This window comes from Coloeus monedula, assembly GCF_965178545.1.
Source record: "Coloeus monedula genome assembly, chromosome: 3".
NCBI lineage: Eukaryota > Metazoa > Chordata > Aves > Passeriformes > Corvidae > Coloeus > Coloeus monedula.
The window spans coordinates 40,976,313-40,997,835 of record NC_138783.1 but is presented as its reverse complement, the minus strand read 5'-3'; the positions used below and the strand labels follow the sequence as shown (position 1 = coordinate 40,997,835).

The 21,523-nt window shown below is 36.8% G+C and overlaps 1 protein-coding gene across 1 annotated transcript in view; it reads right to left on the bottom strand.

Moving 5' to 3' along the window:
- Window positions 1–21,523, bottom strand: part of ARHGAP42 (Rho GTPase activating protein 42) — a gene marked incomplete at both ends in the record, with an annotated part of 144,051 nt that overhangs the window by 74,774 nt on the left and 47,754 nt on the right. Inside the window, one exon of the mRNA XM_082278463.1 lies at window positions 19,799–19,860. Coding sequence (XP_082134589.1) covers window positions 19,799–19,860 — 62 coding nt within the window. The remainder of the gene's footprint in view (window positions 1–19,798; window positions 19,861–21,523) is intronic.

Below are 21,523 nucleotides of genomic sequence, written 5' to 3'. Positions count from 1 at the left end.
GCAGTATGCCTGTGAACTATTCAGACAAGATGCATCACATCATGAAACTGCCACGCTGTCTGCAATCAAACTCAAGTTTGCTAATCTGCTTACGTGAAGGTAATTCTGTGTAGATGTATAAAGGCTTAATACAATAGTATTTACATGTTCCCAAAAGAAAGCAAATGAACGTCTGGGCCACTGGGCTTGAAGTCTGCTTTCCCTCAGGGATATTGCAAGCCCATTTAGAATTTTCTGTAATAAGCCAAAGAAATCTAGGACTGGGCAAGAGCTGCTTTTCATTCAGCAGAAAGCAGCTGGATTCAACAGAGACTGCAAAAACATAGACATTACAGGATTCAGTAAAGGTTACTGTCACATTAACTTCACAGTCTGAAGTTACACTTAAAAGGTATATGGCACTTCTAATGTAACCAAACAGAGGAACTACAAATGCAGTCATACTCCCAAATTGATGAAGAATAAATTAAAAAAGCACTGCAATGAATGAAACAGTGTAACAAATCTCTTGCTTCTGAATTTAAAGAAAAAATAGTCAGATTTTAACTCTATGGTGATGCTAAATAGGGATCACATAAGTTATATTTTATTATATTAGGTTATACAAAATACGGCTTAGTCCAATCCCAACATGAAATAATATTTTTATACCTCTTGATTCCTTTTATTGCATTAATTTCTAGCATAGTTATTACATTTATCACCGACTGATTACATGTGCAGTGCTGAAACAAGTACATAATCAAAACTTCTTATCTGATCTAGGCTATTTTTACAGTCAGAATCCAAACTGGTCATTGCATATCACTCCTCTTTGAGAAGGGACTTCATTCAGCCTCAGAAATCAACGTTCTGCCCTCCATCCCCTGGCAGCATGCTGCCTCCACTACCCACACTTTATGTCTTTCATGGGTATTAGGACACCAGGTTCACCAGCTGACTCCAGAACATGGCAGCTCATTGGTGTCTGACAGAGACAGGGCTCACATAGGGAGCTCACTGAAGCAGAGCATGGAAATCAACAGAAAAAAATGGATCACAAGAAACCAGAAGTTCCTCCCATCTACCTCTAGTCACTCGGTGCTGCTCCAGAACCATCTTATGCTACCACTGGAAATATTTTATAGAAGCACACCAGAAATTCCCAAAGGAACATATATTTAACAGAACTATACAAGATGCAGCATGTCTTACAAATGACTTCAAGCATCCTACAATTTTTTTTCTTAATGGTTTGTTCATCTCTTCATGAACTGCAACCATAAGAAACAATTCTCAGTGACTGCAAGACTGGCCTCTGTCGATATTGCTCAGTGAGTGACAAGACATATAAGAAAGAGTAAAAAAAAGAACTTAGATGAGAATACTTGCACCATGAATTTACAACAAGTTTCAAATGCATCTCAATAATTCTTGTTTTGCATAATAAGGTAGGTTATTTATGACTGAACTTATCATAGTAGGCAAAAGAAAGTAAAGGTTGCAGCAAGATTTCCATATATTAAAAGTTTTTAAAGATGCAAAAATGGTGCTTGGCATGTTTAGATAAAGTATATTATCAACACATTCATTTAATACCTCTTTTTAATGCTATTTCCTTTTAATTATCTTGTTCACTCAATGTATTAATTGCCTGTGATTTCTCTGGAGGGAAAAGCTAAATATTCATTCCATCTGTTTTAAATTCCACATTTGAGAATTTGCAGTAAGCTTAATACATCTTTGTTGCCTTATGAAGAGAAAATATAATTATATTTAAACTCCCAGAACTGTTGTTATTTTACAGCAGTTAAGTTTTAATGTTTGTATGCTGATCTGTTTAGGTCATAAACACAAGATTCTTGGGCATTGTTGGACCACTAATACTTCAAGCTTGACCAAGAAGAAGCTACTCAATTCCTACCACTTGCAAGTGGAGCAGATATTGCATTTATAATCATCCTCCACTAAATGGTTCAGTTTGGCAAACCAAATTTACTTTCTATTTTAAAAGCTGATGCTCGAATTGTCCTGCTAAGTTAAGAAAGTGCAGCAGATCCATATTATCAATCACTCCTAGTAGCAGTAAAGTCTGAGGCTACAAACCTGCTGCATGCTCAGTAAAAAAACTGCTTCTGATAACACGTACTGGCAATGAGACATCTAATACATTTTATGGACAGCCTTAAGTATTATTTACACTGTATAATACAATGTCATCTGCCTACAGAAAGCAGATTTGTTTGAGGAGGAATATTAGATGCCTTTCAAGTGCTTGGAACTGCTACAGTGAAATTGCTACAAATACCTTTATGTTAATTCTGGTTTATATCTTCACGATGCACAAAACAAAGGCTTAAGAAGAAAATGGATTACTGAAAACAGTCACGTTTCACATTTATGCTCTACGTAAAAAGTCAGATATTCTCTTATTTTCTCATAATTCTTTATTTTACAGCAAATCTCAAAAGATTGCTATATTTAATTTTTCTAGGTAAGTGAATGAAGAGACAAGTTATAAGACCAAACTGTATCTTTTCCTGCTACCGTCATATTTAACAGACTTTTATAAACTTAGATTACAGTAGGAAAACCATGTGATGGTAGCCTTCAAAAATGTCTAAACTTTTACCAGACATTTAAAATATATTCATTTTTTTAATAAAAAAATCGCAACAAAAATTTACATTTATAGCATCTTTTAAAATAAGAGATTACGTAAAAAATTGCAATACTTTTACATGTTGTGAACTACGAATAATACCAATGTAAATGCAAAAAGCCTTCAGGAAAAGCAACATGAAGTACTTTACAAGACGAACATGGAAACGGAGAAATAAAAAACAGCAGCTGATAAGAATTCTGAGAAATAAAAAGGAGAGTGTGCTAGTAATCCATAATAGTCTCAAGAAATTTAATGCCAGAGGTCAGTATCAAGACAAAAAAATGCAGCTGAATTATTAAAGGGCATGGCTAGTTTTATGACCATTAATAAACACACACTAGTTGCATGTGTTAAATTGAAGGAAATCAGGTCTTAGACTTGAAAGCATTCAGAGCAAGCACGTAACCTATCTGTCATCTCCCACTCACAGCATACAAAATGGCAAAGGAGTCCTATGTTTGTTGAAACATTGGATAGTCCCCAGAAGAAACATCTGTGTACAAGAGGGATACAAAAAATTTCATAAAAGTTATTCTTTATAACGTAGTTGAAGTGGTAAGGGTAAAAATTCAAACATTAATATCATACCAAAATTATTAATTTTGAATTTTAACTTCTCCCCTTCCCTTTGGTAGCCTGAATAAAACAATGAAAGTAATTCCACAGCTCTTCTCATGTGTCAAGTCTCTATTCCAAATGTCAAACTCTATATCAAGTATTACAAGTACTGAATAAAGATGTAAATACTGGCATGTTGTAAATTAGGCTTCATGGGGAAATTAAGATGCAAAGAACGGTACTAAGGGAATTGTCCAGACATGGGTTTAACAATGCTGCTCCTGCCCTCCCACAGTAACTTTTAACAAAATTGACTTCATTCCTCTCACAATGTGCCTTGCCAAGAAATGGATTTGAATAAAGGGCCCTCATTAGCAATAAAAATTTGGAGGGAAGCGCTGCTTGAAATTTGGTTTGCTGAAGTGCATGCAAGGAAAACTACTTTGTTAATTACCAACAATGTCTGCACAAGCCAGTCCCAGCCTTGTCCTACTACGTCAGCTGCTGCTCCCGGGCTCTTTAACAGCAACACAGGAATAAACTTGTAACATCCATGCACGTATCATCCTGATAGTGAAGCTTAGGATGCTGTCCTCCTCTACCAACTGTAGAGTTCACAGTCACTATTCAGACCTTCTCAACTCCTAGCAACACTCTGCAATGTGCTTTGGGAGATGGTATGTGAAAGATGATAGAACTATGCAAAGAGTATTAATGCTCAAATCCTTTTTACCTGCTCCCTCTTAGCTTCTGAGCAAAATTTCAGGTGTTGGCGATTCTTAAATGTAGTGGTTATGTGCAGTAAAGTATCAGAATTATTCAGGGTTGCTCAGAAAACTCCACTGGTATTGAGAGGACTACTACCTTAGTGGAAGCACAAAATATTTATGTTTTACTATTGATAGCACCACTGAACCAACATGAAAACAAAGAATGTCATATCTACCTCAAACAACTTGTGGATCAACAGAATTGTAAACTAAATTCCTGTAACACTACCTTTATTAAGCAATCTTTAATTCATGTTTTCAGGCCAGAGCTGCATATCTTAAATAGGATGCCTAGCTCAGTTTTAAAAAATTTTCATTATAGCATAATTCTAAACACTGAGTTTTGAACAAAAATGACAAGCTACAAACCTAGCTCCACGAATTGGTAATCTTTAACAGCTGGAGGGTTCATACAGTAGCATGGGCTACTCTTCTTGTAAATAACATAGCTCGTGCTGTGTGCTGAAGGCAAAAGGCAGAACTCAAGATTCCTAGCATTCAAAAATAATACCAAAACTGGGACACCTGAATTCATCATGAAAATACCAAATGTGCCTGAGCAGTGCCTACTGAAGAACTTCCCATCACTGCTTCAGCTCAGCTACGAAGAGTCCATGTCAAAAACTTGAAGGGCAAGATGTTTAAATCTGATCAACTGGGAGGAGGGACTCCAATACTGTTACATTCAATACACAGAAGAAAGAGATCACTTGAAAACAGAAAAAACTTGGCCAACCCAAAGGTAAAATACATTTACAATCAGACTCTAAGATGTTTCAATCCACCAGAAAACTCTCACATTAATATATTTTGAAAAATTCCTGTTCTAGGTACTGAAAAGATAAGTCCTAAGTTCCAAGAAAAAGTCATAAGAAGCACTGAAGTGCCTCATTTTCAGTGTGTTCAGAAATTAGAAGCCAAAAGGTATGAACTGGTTCTTCTTCACTCACTTCGTTGATGTGTGGGTTTAAGTAGACTAACTTACTCTAATGCAGTGTTAGTCATTACCAAACACATTTTCCCAAGCAGGCACTGAGCACACTGACAGCCAGCAACTTCCCAAAAGAGCTGGAACAGTGGGTAGACACTGCAGAGAACCTGGTTGCTTATGAGTACCCACACACTACATACATTGATCACTGTAAGGTAAAATTCAAATGCAGAAAGCACTGTACATCAAAGTGTGTGCTCCAGTATTTTTAATTTATGTGAAAAAATACTCACACCTTGCCCTACAGGAGTTTTTAATGGATTAACAGAAAACAGTGGCCAGTAAGTTATAGAAGAAAGGGGGAAGACCCAATTGACTTTTATACCTTGTAATTTATTGTAAAAGCCCACTAGAAGATAATACACTGGGATGAATTTGCTGCACCTCAGCTCCACTTTTCTATCTTCTCCTGTGCTTTCATTTCTTTTCAGTATATGCTAGTGCTTTCTTTTCCCTCAAAATCCTTTCACATAACAAGGACCATGCATGCCACCTACTCTTTCATTGCACAAGGACACACTTCAAAGACCTGATTTCTCTGTACCCCATATTCCTGTTTTTCCTTCAGCAGGAAAGAGCTCAGTGGGGTTTCTGTCACTACTGTGACTAACAATCTTAGCTGAAAACTGTTATGTCCCCCTTCTGCCTCCTCTCTCTCGTAGCCTCTCCTGTCTCTTAGACTTGTTGCCTAGTTGCATCAGCAAAATTATTTTCTACATAGAGGGGAACATTTTATAAAGTGTTAAAGACTGCATTTAACTTTTTCTGATCTGTGCACAATTACAAAGATGACTGAAGGCTACAGGTTTCCTCCTACTGGAGAAAAAAACCTACCTGGTGATAAATGAAAGAAAATAAAACCCAAAACAACCAACCAACCAAAAACAAACAAGCAAACAAACAAAGCACAAAACCAAACCAAAACAACAGCTTGGGTTTTTTTCCCCTTTTTTCTTTAGCAACCCCCTGAAAATATTTAGAGGACAAAATCAGCAATGGATATCATCCTGGTAGGTAGCTAATCATCCAGTAAGAGATACCATTTCTTTTTACAGCCTACTCCATGTACTGTAACTCAGTGAAAACTGTAAAAGATAAAGCAACCACAAACACAACCACAATAAAGGAAAAACAGTTCAGTAGTGTCCTTACAAGTCTGGGCATTTATCTTTTTATCACTACCATTAATACAAACAGTGCATGTCTCTTGACTGAGCTGAGAGTTCAAACTATACTGAAAGCAAAGGAGAGCTTGAGAATGTAGTTTCAGATAGGCAACAGAAGAAAATTTTTCTGTTTTTACCCCCCTTTATGGCTTTCCAAACAAACCAAAAAATTTCTCAGCTTGAATGTTTACATTACATATTATCAAGTGGGAAATGGCTACATAAACACAGGAAACAGCATAATTGGACCACAGAACTAATTAAGAAAGAAACTGATCCAGAATTCAAGTATACCACACTTCATAACATTTTTAATAGTACATTATTCTATTGAGTACTCTGGTAAACGTAGATATTTTAGGATATTACAAGTATCCTTCACTTCTTAAACATTTATCACATGAAACATATTTTTTCCCATGAAGAACAAGTAAAGAAAACAAAACCAAATCTTCTACTAGGGGGAAATCTTCAATTTAAGAAGTGCAGAAGTGAAGGAATCTCTGCTTTTGTGGAGAGCTGTGTGACATTTTTCTTTTTTTTTTTTAATACATTAAGAGTTACAGAAATTATCTGATTAAGATAAATCCTAGCAAATAAGCAAAAAGCTTTACTCTACAAAGAGCTTATTTTAAACCTTCCAAGACATTTTCAATCTGGCTGTTAGACCTACTTAACAGTTACCCCAAATCAGTTCCATATGTTTATTACTTTCTCTCTTTGCTTTTCCAAATCCTGATCTGTAAATTTTGCGGCCAGGCCTGTTCCCCTCACTGTGCAGATGTCAACAAAACCTCTCCAGAGTGGAGTGAACGTACCCTGAACAGGCCTTCTTGTGAGGTCCATTAGGATATGAAGGGAAAGTTGGAAATCAATAAAAGAATAAATAAACATTTAACTAATCAAAGTAAGAACTTTCTAACTTACCATGGAAAGTAAAACCAATGTTATTTAATTAGCACAGATTATTCCCTAAGGGATGTTGAGCTGCCAGACTCATCACAACATTTATTTTGAAAAGCTTCATTTGTCAGAATTCCTGAAACTGACTTTAAGTATGTTTTCCTTAAAAAGACCTGAAAGTCAGAGTGCAGGTTACTTCTTCCTAATCTGAAGCTGGACACACTAAGGCAGACAGACAAGCTGTTCTTTAATGACCGACTTCTTAAGAGATCAAGAGTTTGATTGCCTGGATGTCATAAGCAACAACTTCTGAGTCCAAAGTAAGAACAAACACTTCAAATTTTAAAGTTTGAAACAAACAAATAAACAAAATGAAAGTTTAGCAGTGAGGGATAAAAATAAACAAATGGCTAACCCAACAAGGAAGCCAAGATGTTGGCAGAAATGTTTACTACAGCAAGGATTTTCTTTTACATTTTTCAAATTGCCAGTAATGGTTATATTCGACATAGGGGCTCCTTTGTTTGATTTTCTTTAAACAAACAAGCAGTAAAAATGGTACAGTACTCTCCATAGAAATTTAGGCTCCTAGATACTGAATTCAATTTTAGAGCCTCACACAAAATGCTCTTGGGAAAAATGTCATGGATAAGGACGTTGCTCTTAAATTCAACTGGAAAAGCAGATTTGTTAGACGTTGTCAAACTTCTGCCTGTTTCCCATTTTCCCCATAATCCCTACCTCAAAAAAGAGTGTGGAAGTCTTCTTGAGAAATAAGCGTACTCTTTGCCCATTACCATGATGGGCACCCTTGAAAGAACTTACTGAACAATACTTAATGACAATCTGATTAACCATGCTCCAGGCTAAGAGGAATGCATGGTTACTGAGCAACACAAAATACTTTGTTTCTACATTACATTTTCCAACACTTGGCTTAATCTCAGTTTGTGACTTAGACATTTTCTTTGGCAAAGTATTTCACAATGCAGCTCATCATGAGGAAGTTTTCCTGACATTCAGCCTAAATTTTCTCCCAAATTCTTCCTGTCAGATGATTGTCTCTTCTTAGCTAGATGATGTAAGCAGCATCCACACTTCCCAGACAAAGAAATAAAGTTTCAAATCAAAGAGTGAGAACTTGAAAAGGTGAACAGTTCAAACTGAAAGGGGTCTTAACTATTGATCTACCTACTTACTCTTTCAGCAGTCCATGCAATCAGTTCTGTGTGAAGAAAAAATGCCTTATCTGTGGCTAAGTGGCGGCTATGAGACTAAGCTACTGTGTAAGGAGTCACATAATACCTGTCTGCTGCTCTTAGTGAAGCTGAGAATTCAAACAGGCCAAGTTGTGCTGGTATACAGCTGGCCCTGCACCATTTGTGACCATCATGTGCTGCCTGCCAGTATGAAAATTAATTTGCACCTTCACAGGCACTGTAGGTCTCCACAGGTCAATGTCAGTAACTGCACAAGTAGGGTTAATAGGTCTACTATCTGTTACTATTAGGAATCACTTTGCATTATATTGCACAGCTGCTGTGAAATAAAACACTGGGAAAGGCAGTCTAACAGTTCAATGCTTTGCTTCTGTGACATGTCTTGTTCTTGATAGTTTGGATACTGCCATGGTTCCTCTATCTACTGTTTGTTATCTCTTCAGTACCAACAAAACCAAATCCCAAAAATCATTGTTAAAAAAAATAAGAAAAAGTTGATGCTGAGGAAATTAGCTATTCAAAGAGATTAATGTAATTAGAAGTTGTATTTTGCTTTAACAACTACTTCATGAATGGACATATCCAGGCATAAAGCCAAAATCAGCTTAGCTGTTTGTAATGGTACTATGCCCAGGAACTGTTAATGTTGAAACTGGAAGTATGTATCCTTTCAGGAAACAAAAGCACGTGTACGAACATTTAAGACATTTTCTGAAGAAACGTAGGTTAGCCACAGATGCAAACTACTCAGAGGTAAGGGAACTTTTATAGGTATAGGATCTACAGAAAACCTTTCCATTTCTCCATGCTATTGGCATATGAAGTTTTACTGGAAACTGACACACTGAAGAATGTTCAGATGTTATTTAAGGCTCAAATGGTGAATAATTATAAAATAGAATGTTCTGACAGTTGTCAGTGGTGAAAATTCAAAATGAATATGCTGGGAACAGCACACAAAATTAAGAAAGGGACACAGGACACAGCATGACACATGCCATGACAAGACATTTAGAGCAAAAGGTCTAGAAATAGTATCAGATTCAGATTTTTTAGCCTTTTTTTCTGCTCTCATGCAAATATGACTAACAAGTCAATTGAGAAAGATCTCATCTAGCTTGGTAAAAGGTCTCAATATAGTTTAAGAGGCAGCTTAGGGGAGAGAAAGGGCTAGCCTGGTTTCTTTAAACTGTGACTATTAAGATGGGATCCTGTGCTGCTAAGTAGGCTCAGCTGCAGAGGTCGCACCTCCCTGTGGTCCTGCTGGATACCCATCAGCGAAACCAAGTTGACCCTTGCCTCAGTGTGGGAATTATGGATGGTCCCACCCTACCAAGCAGCTTCACTGCCCCCTCGATAGTATCTCTTCTGAAAAATGACCTCTACCCACAGGGTGGAAATGCTGGGTCCAGTCTGACAGCAGCTGGGGGGTAGTGCTGTTAAGACTGATGGGATGCCCACAGGAGTGGGGCCGGTTGGGCTGGCCCAGGCTGACCCCTGCGTGCGGCTGCCTCACGGCTCCGCACTGGCCCCAGCCCAGAGACGTGGGACAGGTGGAGACTCAGGTCAGTGCCAGACCCTGCTGCAGGCCATGGCTGGCCATAGGCCACTCCATATTGACTGTGACACTTGGACTTCAGTGGAAATTTCACCTCAGCTCCATGAGATCATGTCATGGCATGTCACATGACAGCCAATTAGGCCAAAATTTTAGCAATTTTGACCAAGGTGGATGGGCCACCTTCATTTAACCCAGAAAGGAAACATAACTCAATATTGTTTGAAAAATAGCCTTTTACTAAAGAACAGCTATCCAAAGAAGCAGCTCTCAAAATATTTTAATCCTTAAGGCTACCGGACTCTGGTCCCATCCTTCAAAACTTTCCTTAGGACCATGTGACCATGGCTTCCAGATTTCTACTCTAATTTCCTTCTAACACTAGAAAAATAATCTCTTTCCTTGACTGCAACTAGTTTTAATAGCAGGGCTGCAACAAATGTTGGATCAAGAGGTAGATTTGTAGTCATTCATTTTGGTGGTCATGCTACCTTAAGCAGAGTTTGCTGATCTTGAAATGCCCCTTCATCCTGTTTTTGACTTCTGTCCTCTCTTGCTGTGACACTGAAACAGTCTGTTGTAACATAGTTGAAAAATAACCACTAAATATTTTGTTTGTTTTGCTTTTAGCCAGGTCAGTTTTGTGAAGTGGGTACATAATAAAGTGGTATGGCTGCCAAAAAACCAGACAAAACTGGTACTCTGTTTCAATCTTAGCTCAAAGCAAAAGCACTTGCTCTGGGAGATTCATCCAAGGAAGTTTCTCAAAGTAACAATAACTGAAGCCTCTGCAGACATTTGAAAAGTATAATAAAAGCAACCTAAGTGTCTGCAAATATTAACAAAACATCCTAACAGAGAATACTTAAATGAAACAACTTTGTATGTAACACAGCTATGAGCCCACCCAGATTACACAGATTGCTCAAAGGAGAATATTTCACTTCCTTGTGAAAAGGTGGGGGTTTGGGTTGGTGTTTGCTTGGTTTAAATAAAGGCATATTTGTTTCTACACACCCTTTGGTACATAAAGTGCTAGTGTAGTTTTCTGTTTTTAATCACATTTCCCAGGACACTAAATAGGAACAACAAATACAGGGGTTTCATTCCGGAGATCAGACTAAATGAAGGAAAATTAAAAAGTAAGTTTAGAGGAATGAAGCACCTTTTCTCATACTTCCAGGAGAACTGCAGATAAATTCCAAATACATTAAAAAAATTTTAGAATGTGGTAGCATGTCAGGTAGCAGCATGTTCTGACATTACTACAAGCTAGTAATGGGTACAGCACATATACTCTTCTATGACCAACTCCATTCCCTCCCTCTGTAGTCACAAAATAAATTAATCAAACTGAAAGGCTATAATTTTGGCTGATCCAGAACTCATGTTCCTTTAAAATACTCATTTAAAAGTGTAAACATCTTTCTTTCTCTTTTCTCTGTCAACAGTCATCTGAAGAGACAATTAGTGACTGTGGTGGAAGCGAAAGAATCTACAAACTAGAACTGCAACTACCACATTTCTGTGAAGACTAAAACATCATCAAAATAAACTCCTTCCAGCCACGCTACTCACGGAATGCTTCTCAAAACTTTGGGAAGTGCTGTCATGCAATGCAAGACTACATGAAGTGAAATGCTTGCATGGAATGAGCATATGAATTGAGAACAAATTAGATTTATAAAATAAGAAGTAGCAAGAGGCTTTCCGACTAACCTTTCATTTGGTACTTTTAATGAAGATAGTATTTCATGTCTCTCACCATGATACTCTTCAAAACTGGGAATAGCAAGCAATCTCATTTTGTGAATGTTCTCACTGAAAAATGCTGCAAGATAAACCTGGAGAGAGACTTTTTACAAGGACAGGTTGTGACAGCATAAGGGGGAATGTATTAAACTGAAAGTGGGTCGATTTGATTAAAATTAGGAAAGAAATTCTTTAATTTGAGGGTGGTGAGACATTGGCATAGACTGCCCAGAGAAGTTGCAGATGTCCCACCCTAAGAAGTGTTGAAAGCTGGATGGGGCTTTGAGCAACCTGATCTAATGGGTGGCCTCCCTGCCATAGCAGGGGGGGTTGGAGTATGGTCTTTAAGATCCCTTCCGACCCAAAAAATTCTCTAATTTTATATCCATATGGAGGCCAGTACAAATACACGCACCTTGGATATAGAAATTCAATTAGTGTAATTGCTAACAACCAATTACACTAATCTCCTGCAACAAACATTGTTTTTTTAAAATAAATGGATTTTCTTAATTTGCATTCTCTGCAGAAAACTGAAGAGCAAATACTAGATGGACACTGAATTATCAAAGCCTTCTTATTAAGGCTTGGAACACTGCCTATGTAAGATGCTAAAGGAACATATATGAATCTTATAAATTCCCTTATCTCTGTTCCCCTTTCCTCTTGAACAATTATCCTATTCCCACTCTCCTGTCTTACTCACAGCTTCTTGGCCCCATCAAGACAGATAAGTGCTCCCTGTTTGACACAAACTAACCAGTTGAAACAACAGCAGAGATCAACATGAAAGATCTACATTTTCACACCTCTTACAAAGTTGTTTACTACAAGAAAATAACTTCATCACAAATCAACTACACGACAACTATCTTGGAATACAGCAAAGACTGTCTCTAAGAACAGACAAATTGCTTTCCTCCTCAACAGGTAGGTTTAAAGGCAATGAAATTACCCAGGCCCAAGCTGAGGAGGACAGGGTGCAAAAGGCTCTGCATAAGATACGGTTCTGTGCTCCGGACATTCATATCAACAGGAAACAACTCACATTTTCAAAAGAAAAACAAAAACATGGAAAGCTGCTAAGAAATAGAGCAAAATGTGAACAGTAGATTGTCTGCTGACTCCATGATCATAAAACTCTGAGCATATTCTGAATTAATAGCATTGTTCTGTCATAGCACAATGATTCCCAATGTACCCTCTGCAAAGTCAAAGAAAACATGGACCTGTATTATTTTCTATCCCAGAGGACAGCAATTACAGGAATGTGAGAGGGACTAGTTGCAACTAGTTTCTATTGAGATCAGTTTGATCTTTTAAAAATTATCATAATCAAATTGTTCCAGGACGACTGTTTTTTCTTCATTTCCACAAAAAATAGAGGAAGAAATTACTTTAAATCATGAAAATTATTGGAGAAAGTAGAACTATATTTAAACAAATTAGGAATGTACCAAGTGTACAATTATGGAAGCTGATGCAGTGTTATCTGGAAGAGTCAGCTAATGCTCTGTACTAATAGCACCCATAATTTTATCTCCAAATTGTTTGGCCTAGTATATGTTCTTTATATGGGAAAAGTTCAGAAATACCTACAGATGTTATAGATTAAACTACATTAATGATAACAGAACATGAACTGTTTACTTTTATTACTCTGTTGGTTTTTAACTGAGCTAAGAAACATTCACTGAAAACGTGTATTTTCATACTTAAGTGGTACAGAGAAAGACAGCAAACAGGATTCCTTCTAGCCCAAGACACGGCAAGGGGGAAAGCTGCACTGAGAGCTCCCTCTCAACAAGAACCCACCAAAGGATCATGTTGCAGATCAGCGCCTCTAGGAAGTCTGCATGACAGAAATATGCCTATCTGATCCTGATTTCATTTATGAGTTATAATGGTCACAGATAACATCTGCAGGGAAATGGAGGTACAGTTCTAATATCTTTTTGATAGCAATCAAAGAAATGACTATCTTCTGGATACTCATTATGGCCCAGAAGGTCTTCATTTTCCTTGTCTGCACTGAAGTGATGGGAAGAAAGTAACAGAAAGTTAGTGCAAAAGGAATTATTTTTCCAGCTAGATCACTTCTCCAATTATGTTCACCACAAAGTCACACAAACACTTGTACCAGTACAACAGGGAAGACCTTTTCTCAAAAGGTTCAAGAAACACTCTACAAATATGCAATTAGTATGAATATAGAAACGCTATTCTAAGTGTTGCTGAACTCCACCTAAGTAACCTCCCAATTTTGACAGTGAAAGAAGATGGAACACAAGGCTAATGGAGGTTTGGGGCAAAGCTGATTCTGCAAACTGCTAATTAGATAAAATTCTCTGTAGCACATTTCCTCCAGTCATTCCAGAGCTAAAACACAGAAGAAAACCATGCAATGCTACTGAGTACACTCTTGCTTCTGAAGTAAGTCTCCAAGTAATTTTGCAGTGTTTGCTCTGGTTTATTCTCACAAAGTAAGACTGACAACTGTATCAGCAAGGGAAAAAAAAAGAAAAAAAAATCTGATTTCAAGGGATGAAGTGTTAACCTATTGCTGAGAACTAGTTCAAGTGTGCTGAAAGATGTAATTTCAATTAATGAATCACAGGCCTCCAAATAACATTGATCTGATTTGTTTGAACTAAAGCTAATCAAAGAGACCTCCTTGCAGTCTCTTCTCATTCTCAGCTTCTGGGTGTTACGCCTTCCTTGTCGCCTTTCTCTGTATCTTTTGTAGTCTACATAACACTTTCTGGCCAAAACTGCATACAGCAAGTATTCAAAATGGGGGCTCCCCAAAAATTTTATGAAGGCATGTGATTTGTTTTCAGTAATTTTCCCAATGATTTCTAAAACTTAGCCTGATTGTCAGAGAACAACAAGCTGGTGAAAAAAAAAAAAAAAATTTAAAATTTAACAAAACCATTGAAATCAGTATTTTCCTATCTTGCAGAATTTCCCTTGCCAAAGACATGGATTTTTTCTGTAATTAATATCAAATATGTTGTCTGCTAAACCTGGAGTGAAATTGGAAGAAGAAAAGGTGAAAAAATAAATACATAAATGTAGATAAAAATAATTTTTATAAGAAAATTTAGAAATTCAGTACTGATTTACTGATCCTTCTTCCATATAAACCTCAAAGTGGTATTTCCCAGTTAGTAATCTGATGCACAAATTCAGAAAGTTTTTCCAAAGAAGTTAGGTTAACAAAACAGTCCACGCTACCATAATGATTCAACAGGATGTACAGTCATCTTAAATATAAGGAAAAAACTGAAACCCACTAAAACCATGTGCTTTTAATTAAACAGCAAACATGGTAGGGGGAGAGGGAGTAGGAGGAACAACAAAAATAAAGAAACAAAAAAACAGTTGTAACTTCAAAGAAGTCCCTTTATTTGTTGTGATTTCCTTCACTTATAGTAACATGCTTTCACTGTTCTTGCTGGCAGATTCCTACCAAGGAGATTAATTTAAATGCCAAATGTTGTATGAGAGGTGAAAAACACTGAAATCAGTTACCAAGTAGATCAAAACACCATCAAACATTATTTTTTTGCAATTTGAGAGAGACACCATGCAAAACAAAATGCCAGGGGTTTGTTCTGCAGTCTCAGGGTGCTGGAATATGCAATGTTATTTTTCCCCTGTATAAACTGAGTAATCAGCTGCCCTGTGGATAGGAGACTGCTTACTCTTCTGATGGAATCTGTAACGCACTTTGCATTATAGGGAAAAGGTTAATTCTGCTCAACAACATGCTGTGTCCTTCAGTATCTGATTTTACGTACCATTCCAGGTTTTAACAGCTCAATTATTCTTCTTCAAGTGCAGCTTTTGAAACTGAATATTTTGATGCTTTCCCTGGAAGCAGATAGCATCAGACCCCTTGTGTGAGGGCAAATACAGAACCACAATGAGAACATCCAGTTAATACAAAAAAAGTCCACAAAAATGAGATACTGTCTGAAGCATGAAGATTATTAGATACAAAAAGGCAGACTTTACAAAGAAAAATATTCATCGAGGATAGTACAAAACTATCCACTTCAGAATTTTTATATTATCCCCTGGAGTATTTAATATTGGTCAGGAATCTCACAGACTCATGATGCCAGAGAGAAAAAGCCCTGGGACCATTCATCACCAGCCAACAACCCAAAAAGAACTTGTATAAATAGCAAGGAATGTAAGAATTAAGAGCCTATTTCAATCTTGGATTTAGTAAACTCTCAGAAATAATCAGGGAGTTCCAGCACGGTAACAGGAACACTCAAGAGAACTCATTCAATGCTTCAAATTCATAGGGGATCTCTAGGACCAGTAGCATGAACCAGTTCATCTATACTTACATTAGCACAGAATAATCCTATGAAAGGAAAAGGAAGTAGCATTTTATTTTACTCTCAGATAATTTCTGTTTGTTATTAATTTTACTAACAATATCAAATGAATAGGAAGCATAAATAAAATATGAATCTTTAAAATAAAATATATCACTTATTTAACAGAAAGAATGCAAATTCAGCGAAAGAGGAAGGAAATTATTTTAAGTAAGTTCCATTGATAAAGGTTCAAACATTCACATGGGATTAAATTATATCATCTCTATTGTTCCCTAATAAACACTAGGAAATAGAGGTCATTATTCTACATCCCTGGTGGCTCGCTGCTGAAGCCATTGGAAACACAGTGGGGAGGAATCTGACTTTTCTCCCTATTTATAGTACATGTGAAGCCCAAGAGTAGTGCTGTTTGGTTGGGTTTTTTTAATGTGCCATTTACCAACAGCATCACTAAATTAACACCACCACAAAATGACAGATACCAAACCTAAGGCTGTATATCATAGAAGGTATCTTATGAATTAGTTTTTCCTTTATTTGCTTTTTAAGAGGAAATGTGTGGTGCATGGCCTCTGGTTTCTCTGAATACTAGTCAATTTTCTAGCATCAAGAAATAAAAGACAAGGATAAAAGAAACTGACTTGCAATAATCACCATATTATTACTTCTGCCAGTAATAATGGCTACAAAGCCTTACACAACAGAATATTTATGTGATACACATTTTCATTTAACTTTATACTTCAGTGTTTTTCCCAGTAATACTGTTCATAATGTCTTGCTTCATTAGCTTCTTCTAAATAAAAAAAATATAGTTCCTTCTGGTTCTTCATGCAGGAAGGACAGAAGACTTGCTAAACACCTCTCAAACTATTTCCTTGACCATTGGAAACACTTCATTTATACATTCTGTAGACAAGCACTCCAACACTGTGCTCACCAAGACAAAAACATAATTTGACTTATGAAGAATTTAATAGGCATCAGATGAGAAATAAATTGGTTCTATGAATATATACTTTCCATATTCAAATCTGATTAATGTATGTATATGTGTGCTCATAATTTAACAAAATAAAGTTCAAGGCAGGGAAACAAGGCCATTAGTTGGTATGCAAAATTAGTATCTGTCATTCCATATTCTCATACATCCTGCATTCAGTAATACAATAGTGTCTCTTACTGTCACATGCTACAAGAATTAAAAGAAAGCTGAAAGTGGTATGATGAAGTGTATCCATAAATAGCCACAACATTGCCTAGCTGTTTTTCTCCAAGCCTTCTACAAAATGTCAAAAAGAACAAGCTCTTTTTTTTATAACTTTTGCAAGCTTTCTCTTTTTATGCAGAAAGAAATCAATTTCTTAAAGACTTGCATCCCATGTCTCAAGATTTTCCATCATCTGAGAACTTTGTTTAGAATCATCACTAATCTGCAAATTGGCTGACTCGAAGTGCTTCCAGCAGAGAAACCTAAGTGTATGAATAATGCTCCAAACTTCCTCAGCAATAACCAAAGTGTTCTGAAGATTCCACAGTTAAATTACAAGTTTGTAAAGCAAAAAACTTATATCAGGAATCTGGCACACTGATCCTCACAGGGACCTCTGGATTCTATGATGACATGTAGAAAATTGCAGTAAGAGACTGAAGAATTAAAAAAACATACATTTGACAAAGGTGATACTTTTATTCCAATAATAATTAAACAAATTCCACCAACAGACAGCTCAAACGTTTTAAAACCAGAGAAATTCTAAGTTTGATAAATTTTGTTATGCAAATATAACTACCATGAGAACTCTGTGTCCTCAACATTCTCATTCTGGACAGAGAATGAGAACAGAATGAGGTTATTTGAAACTGAGTGAAAAGCTGGTTACAATGATTTTCTGTCAAGAGCAGCTCCTCCATACATGAAGACCCTGCGTGAACCCACACTGGAGCAGCCTGTTCCTGAAGGACTCAATCCTGTGGAAAGGACCCATGCTGGAGTAGGTCATGAAGAACTGCAGCCCATGGGAAGGACTCATGTTGGAGAATTTCGTGGAGGACTGTCCCCCAAAGGAGAGACCAGTACTGGAGCAAAGGAAGAGTGTGAGGAGTCCTGCCCATGAGGAGGAAGCAGCTGCAGCCCTCATTCCCTGCCCTCCTGTGCCACTGGCAGGGAAGAGGTAGGGAATCGGGATTAAATTTAAGCCTCAAAAGAAGGGAGGGGTGAGAAGAAGTTTCTTTAAGATTTGGGGTTTGCTTCTTATTACCCTACTCTGATTTGACTGTCTTTGAATTAAACAGATTTCCCCAAGTCAAGTCTGTTTTGTTCATGACAGTGACTGCTGAGTGATCTCTCCTGCCCTTATTTCAGCCCATGAGCCTTCCCTTATATTTTCTCTCCCCTGCCCACTTGAGGAGGGCAGTGATAGAGCAGCTTTGCTGGGTACCTCTAATCCAGCCAGGGTCAACCCACCACGAACCATTCCATCTGACTGGTCTTTTTTTGCTTAACAATATTAATATTCTTTTCCTTATTGCATGCTAAAGGCCTTCCTACATCTTTTACAAACACATTATATAGCAAGACCAAATTATAAACCAAAGACAGGCCATAAACTTCTAAAAGTGAAACAGGTAGTGACTCCTCTGAGGGGAAAAAAAAGAGGGGAAAAAAAAAAGAGAGAAAATAATAGGAAATTATTTGTACATATTATGAAAGACTAATGAGCTTGAAAAATAAAACCTTCACCTATTCACTGCTTTTTCTTTTTCTAATAGTTAGCTCATAACAATCTTTAACTTAAACTGGAAAGCTATTAATTTAAAAACATTGTTTAACTAAGGAATTAATAAGTGTTCTGCTAACCAACTTTTAAGGTGATAAGTACAGAACAATCACCTCATTCTTCCAGCTACCCAGAAAAAAATATTTAGCATGAAGCAAAAAAATTTTATACTTTTATACATTTAAGTGATACTAACCATGCAACTGTAATGAATAAATGTTAGGACTTTGCCACTTTAAAGTATTTATCTAAACAGAAATAGTGGGAGACCAATTCTTTGGTTATTTATTTGTCAAGCAAAATACAATGCCCTGAATACCCATAAGAGCAAGGAAAACCAGGACAGTCAGTCACTGGATGGACTAGAGCTAGTTAAACTTTCACAATATTTAAAAATCCCCTACTGATGTTAATTCTTAGCTCACTCATTTATTCATGACTGTCTCCCAAGTAAGGACAAAAACAGCTTCACTGCTTACCTGGTATTATTTTTTTTAAATAGTTGCATAAAAATACACTTAAAACTTCTTTAACAAAGCTATATTTGAACAGAAATATAAAATGAGAGCACACTACAGATTCAAATGGCATAAGGACACCATATCAATGGATGACTCTGACAAGTCTGATCCATAATGTATTCTACAAGAGTTTCTCTGGGGTGACTGATGAATTTGCATTCTCTTATCAATTATCATATTCTTGGATTACTAACATACATTCACTGGACAACACTCAAGAGTATTTCATTAAATATAAATACAGATCTACATCTCCAGTATAAGCTCTTTGCAGGAAGGGAAAGGTACAGCAGCATTCAAAGGTTATTTTGGGTCAAGGAGCAGGGAGATAGGAAATTGAGAGAAAACGATTTTTAAATCGATGCAAAAGTCTTTGGTTGAACAGTTTACTAAAAATTGCTGTAGTTTGTGCTAGTACATTTCTGCCTTTGCATAAGAATTCCAAATAATTCTTATGAAATACTTAACCTCTACTACGCAAATAAAATCTTAAAAAATCACTTGAGGGGGATAGAAAAAAAGTGTGCTATTTTACACAAGGAGAGGCCCAAGGCAAGATTACTGCCAGCAAACTTACCAGTCGTCTTCTCTCCTCTTCAACAGCAATCAGGAGCCGAGCAAACTCCTTCAATGACTGGGCTGATAGGAAAACAAAGAAAAAAACATTCTGCTTAAAATGAGATTTTATGACCAGGTGAGTCCGTTACCTGGATGGAAGCTACAGTGATAAAATACTGCTCTTACACAGTATTGCAATGTAATCAGTAGCCATTAAACAAGATACAGACTGAATCAAGCAGCAGGTAAAGAGCAAAGAAAAAGAACCTGAGTCTTAAGAGTCGTATGTATTTTAAAAATAGTTCTTTAAATGGAATATGGCAAACTGAATTTCCTGAAACATGGAAGGATCAGTCTCAAAACAAAAGAATTCTACTCATAGCCACAAAATTCACTTTAGCATACTGGGAGCAGAAGGAAAATGAAGAAAAGAATTGAGTTTCTCCCACTAAGGTGGGAGAACAAGTATTTGCAAGAACTGTGAAAAATATTTGAGTAAATACTTGAAAGTCAGCATTTTAGAAGAAATGCCAAGTGTTTATATTTAACAGCTCTTTGGCTTTATGTTTTATGAGAACAATGTCTCAGGTGACCCAAACAGATGATTGATTTATAAGCTTTGAATTCTGTTACAACTGTGACAGAGTCTTTGCTCAAAACTGTTTTCAAATAGAAGTCAAAGGGCTGAAGCAGAGTCAATGGAAACATAATACAAGAATTAACCCCTAAAAGAGGGCAAGAAAGAGGAAAACTTTCTGAAAACTCTTAAGACTTCATTCTCATCTAAGCATATAGTGCAAACCTGTCAAAAAACCCCTTTCTTTACATTTGTATTACTTTCTCAAGGGTATAAGGGTTATTCAGATTCAGCATCACAGGCCCACAGGCGACAATCCCAGCGAACAATTATGTGAAGAGAGCTAAGTATCTCTTTTTACTTTCTCCTGGTGCAGCTAGCAGTAATTGCTACCAACAACAGGATGTTAAATTTTATGGTTTAAAGCTCTGAACTCAGAATACATATTGATAAATACTGCAGCTTCTCACATTAAACTTGAGGCAGTCTCAATTATTTTGAAAGAGAGAAAAAACAAACATGGAATCAAACCACAGATTTTCTCAAAAAAACAGGATTGAAAAAGTCTTCACAGTTAACCAATATACAGTGCTGAGGGTATGCTAATGGAACTCCTCCTCTTAGTTATTTTTTCATCTTCTTAAATGTTTTTACAATTGTTTCAGTCTCCAATAATATGGCTTTATCCCTTCTCAACTTCCCTAAAAGATTTAAGGAAATAAGCACATTTTCTAGAAAGCACTGGAACAGATCCTTTAAGAAGGAACTAGTGTCTGGCTTGCCTTAACTGCCTGGTCTGCATTCATGAACTGCTACTTAGTTTTTGGACCATTCCCAAATAATTTCTATCCTTTATACCATCCGGACCTTGCAGAGGTCACCCTTGCATTCCCCTTTCTCTCTGTTAACTTTTAAAGTTGAAGAACACTTTGTTGTTTGTTCCAGTTTTCTTCTGCAAGAACTTATATAGTCTGTTTTTTGCAACTATGATGTTATACTTGCGTATCTTGACCTCTAAGTCATTTTTTGCTGACAAATTCTTTTTTCCCCATTATGAGCTCTTGGTTTAGTCCAAATACACCTGGTAAGTTAAACATCCATCTACTTGGGCCTTGAGTCTTTTCCTTTAACATATTTTCCTGAGAACACAGGCACCATAAGATTTTG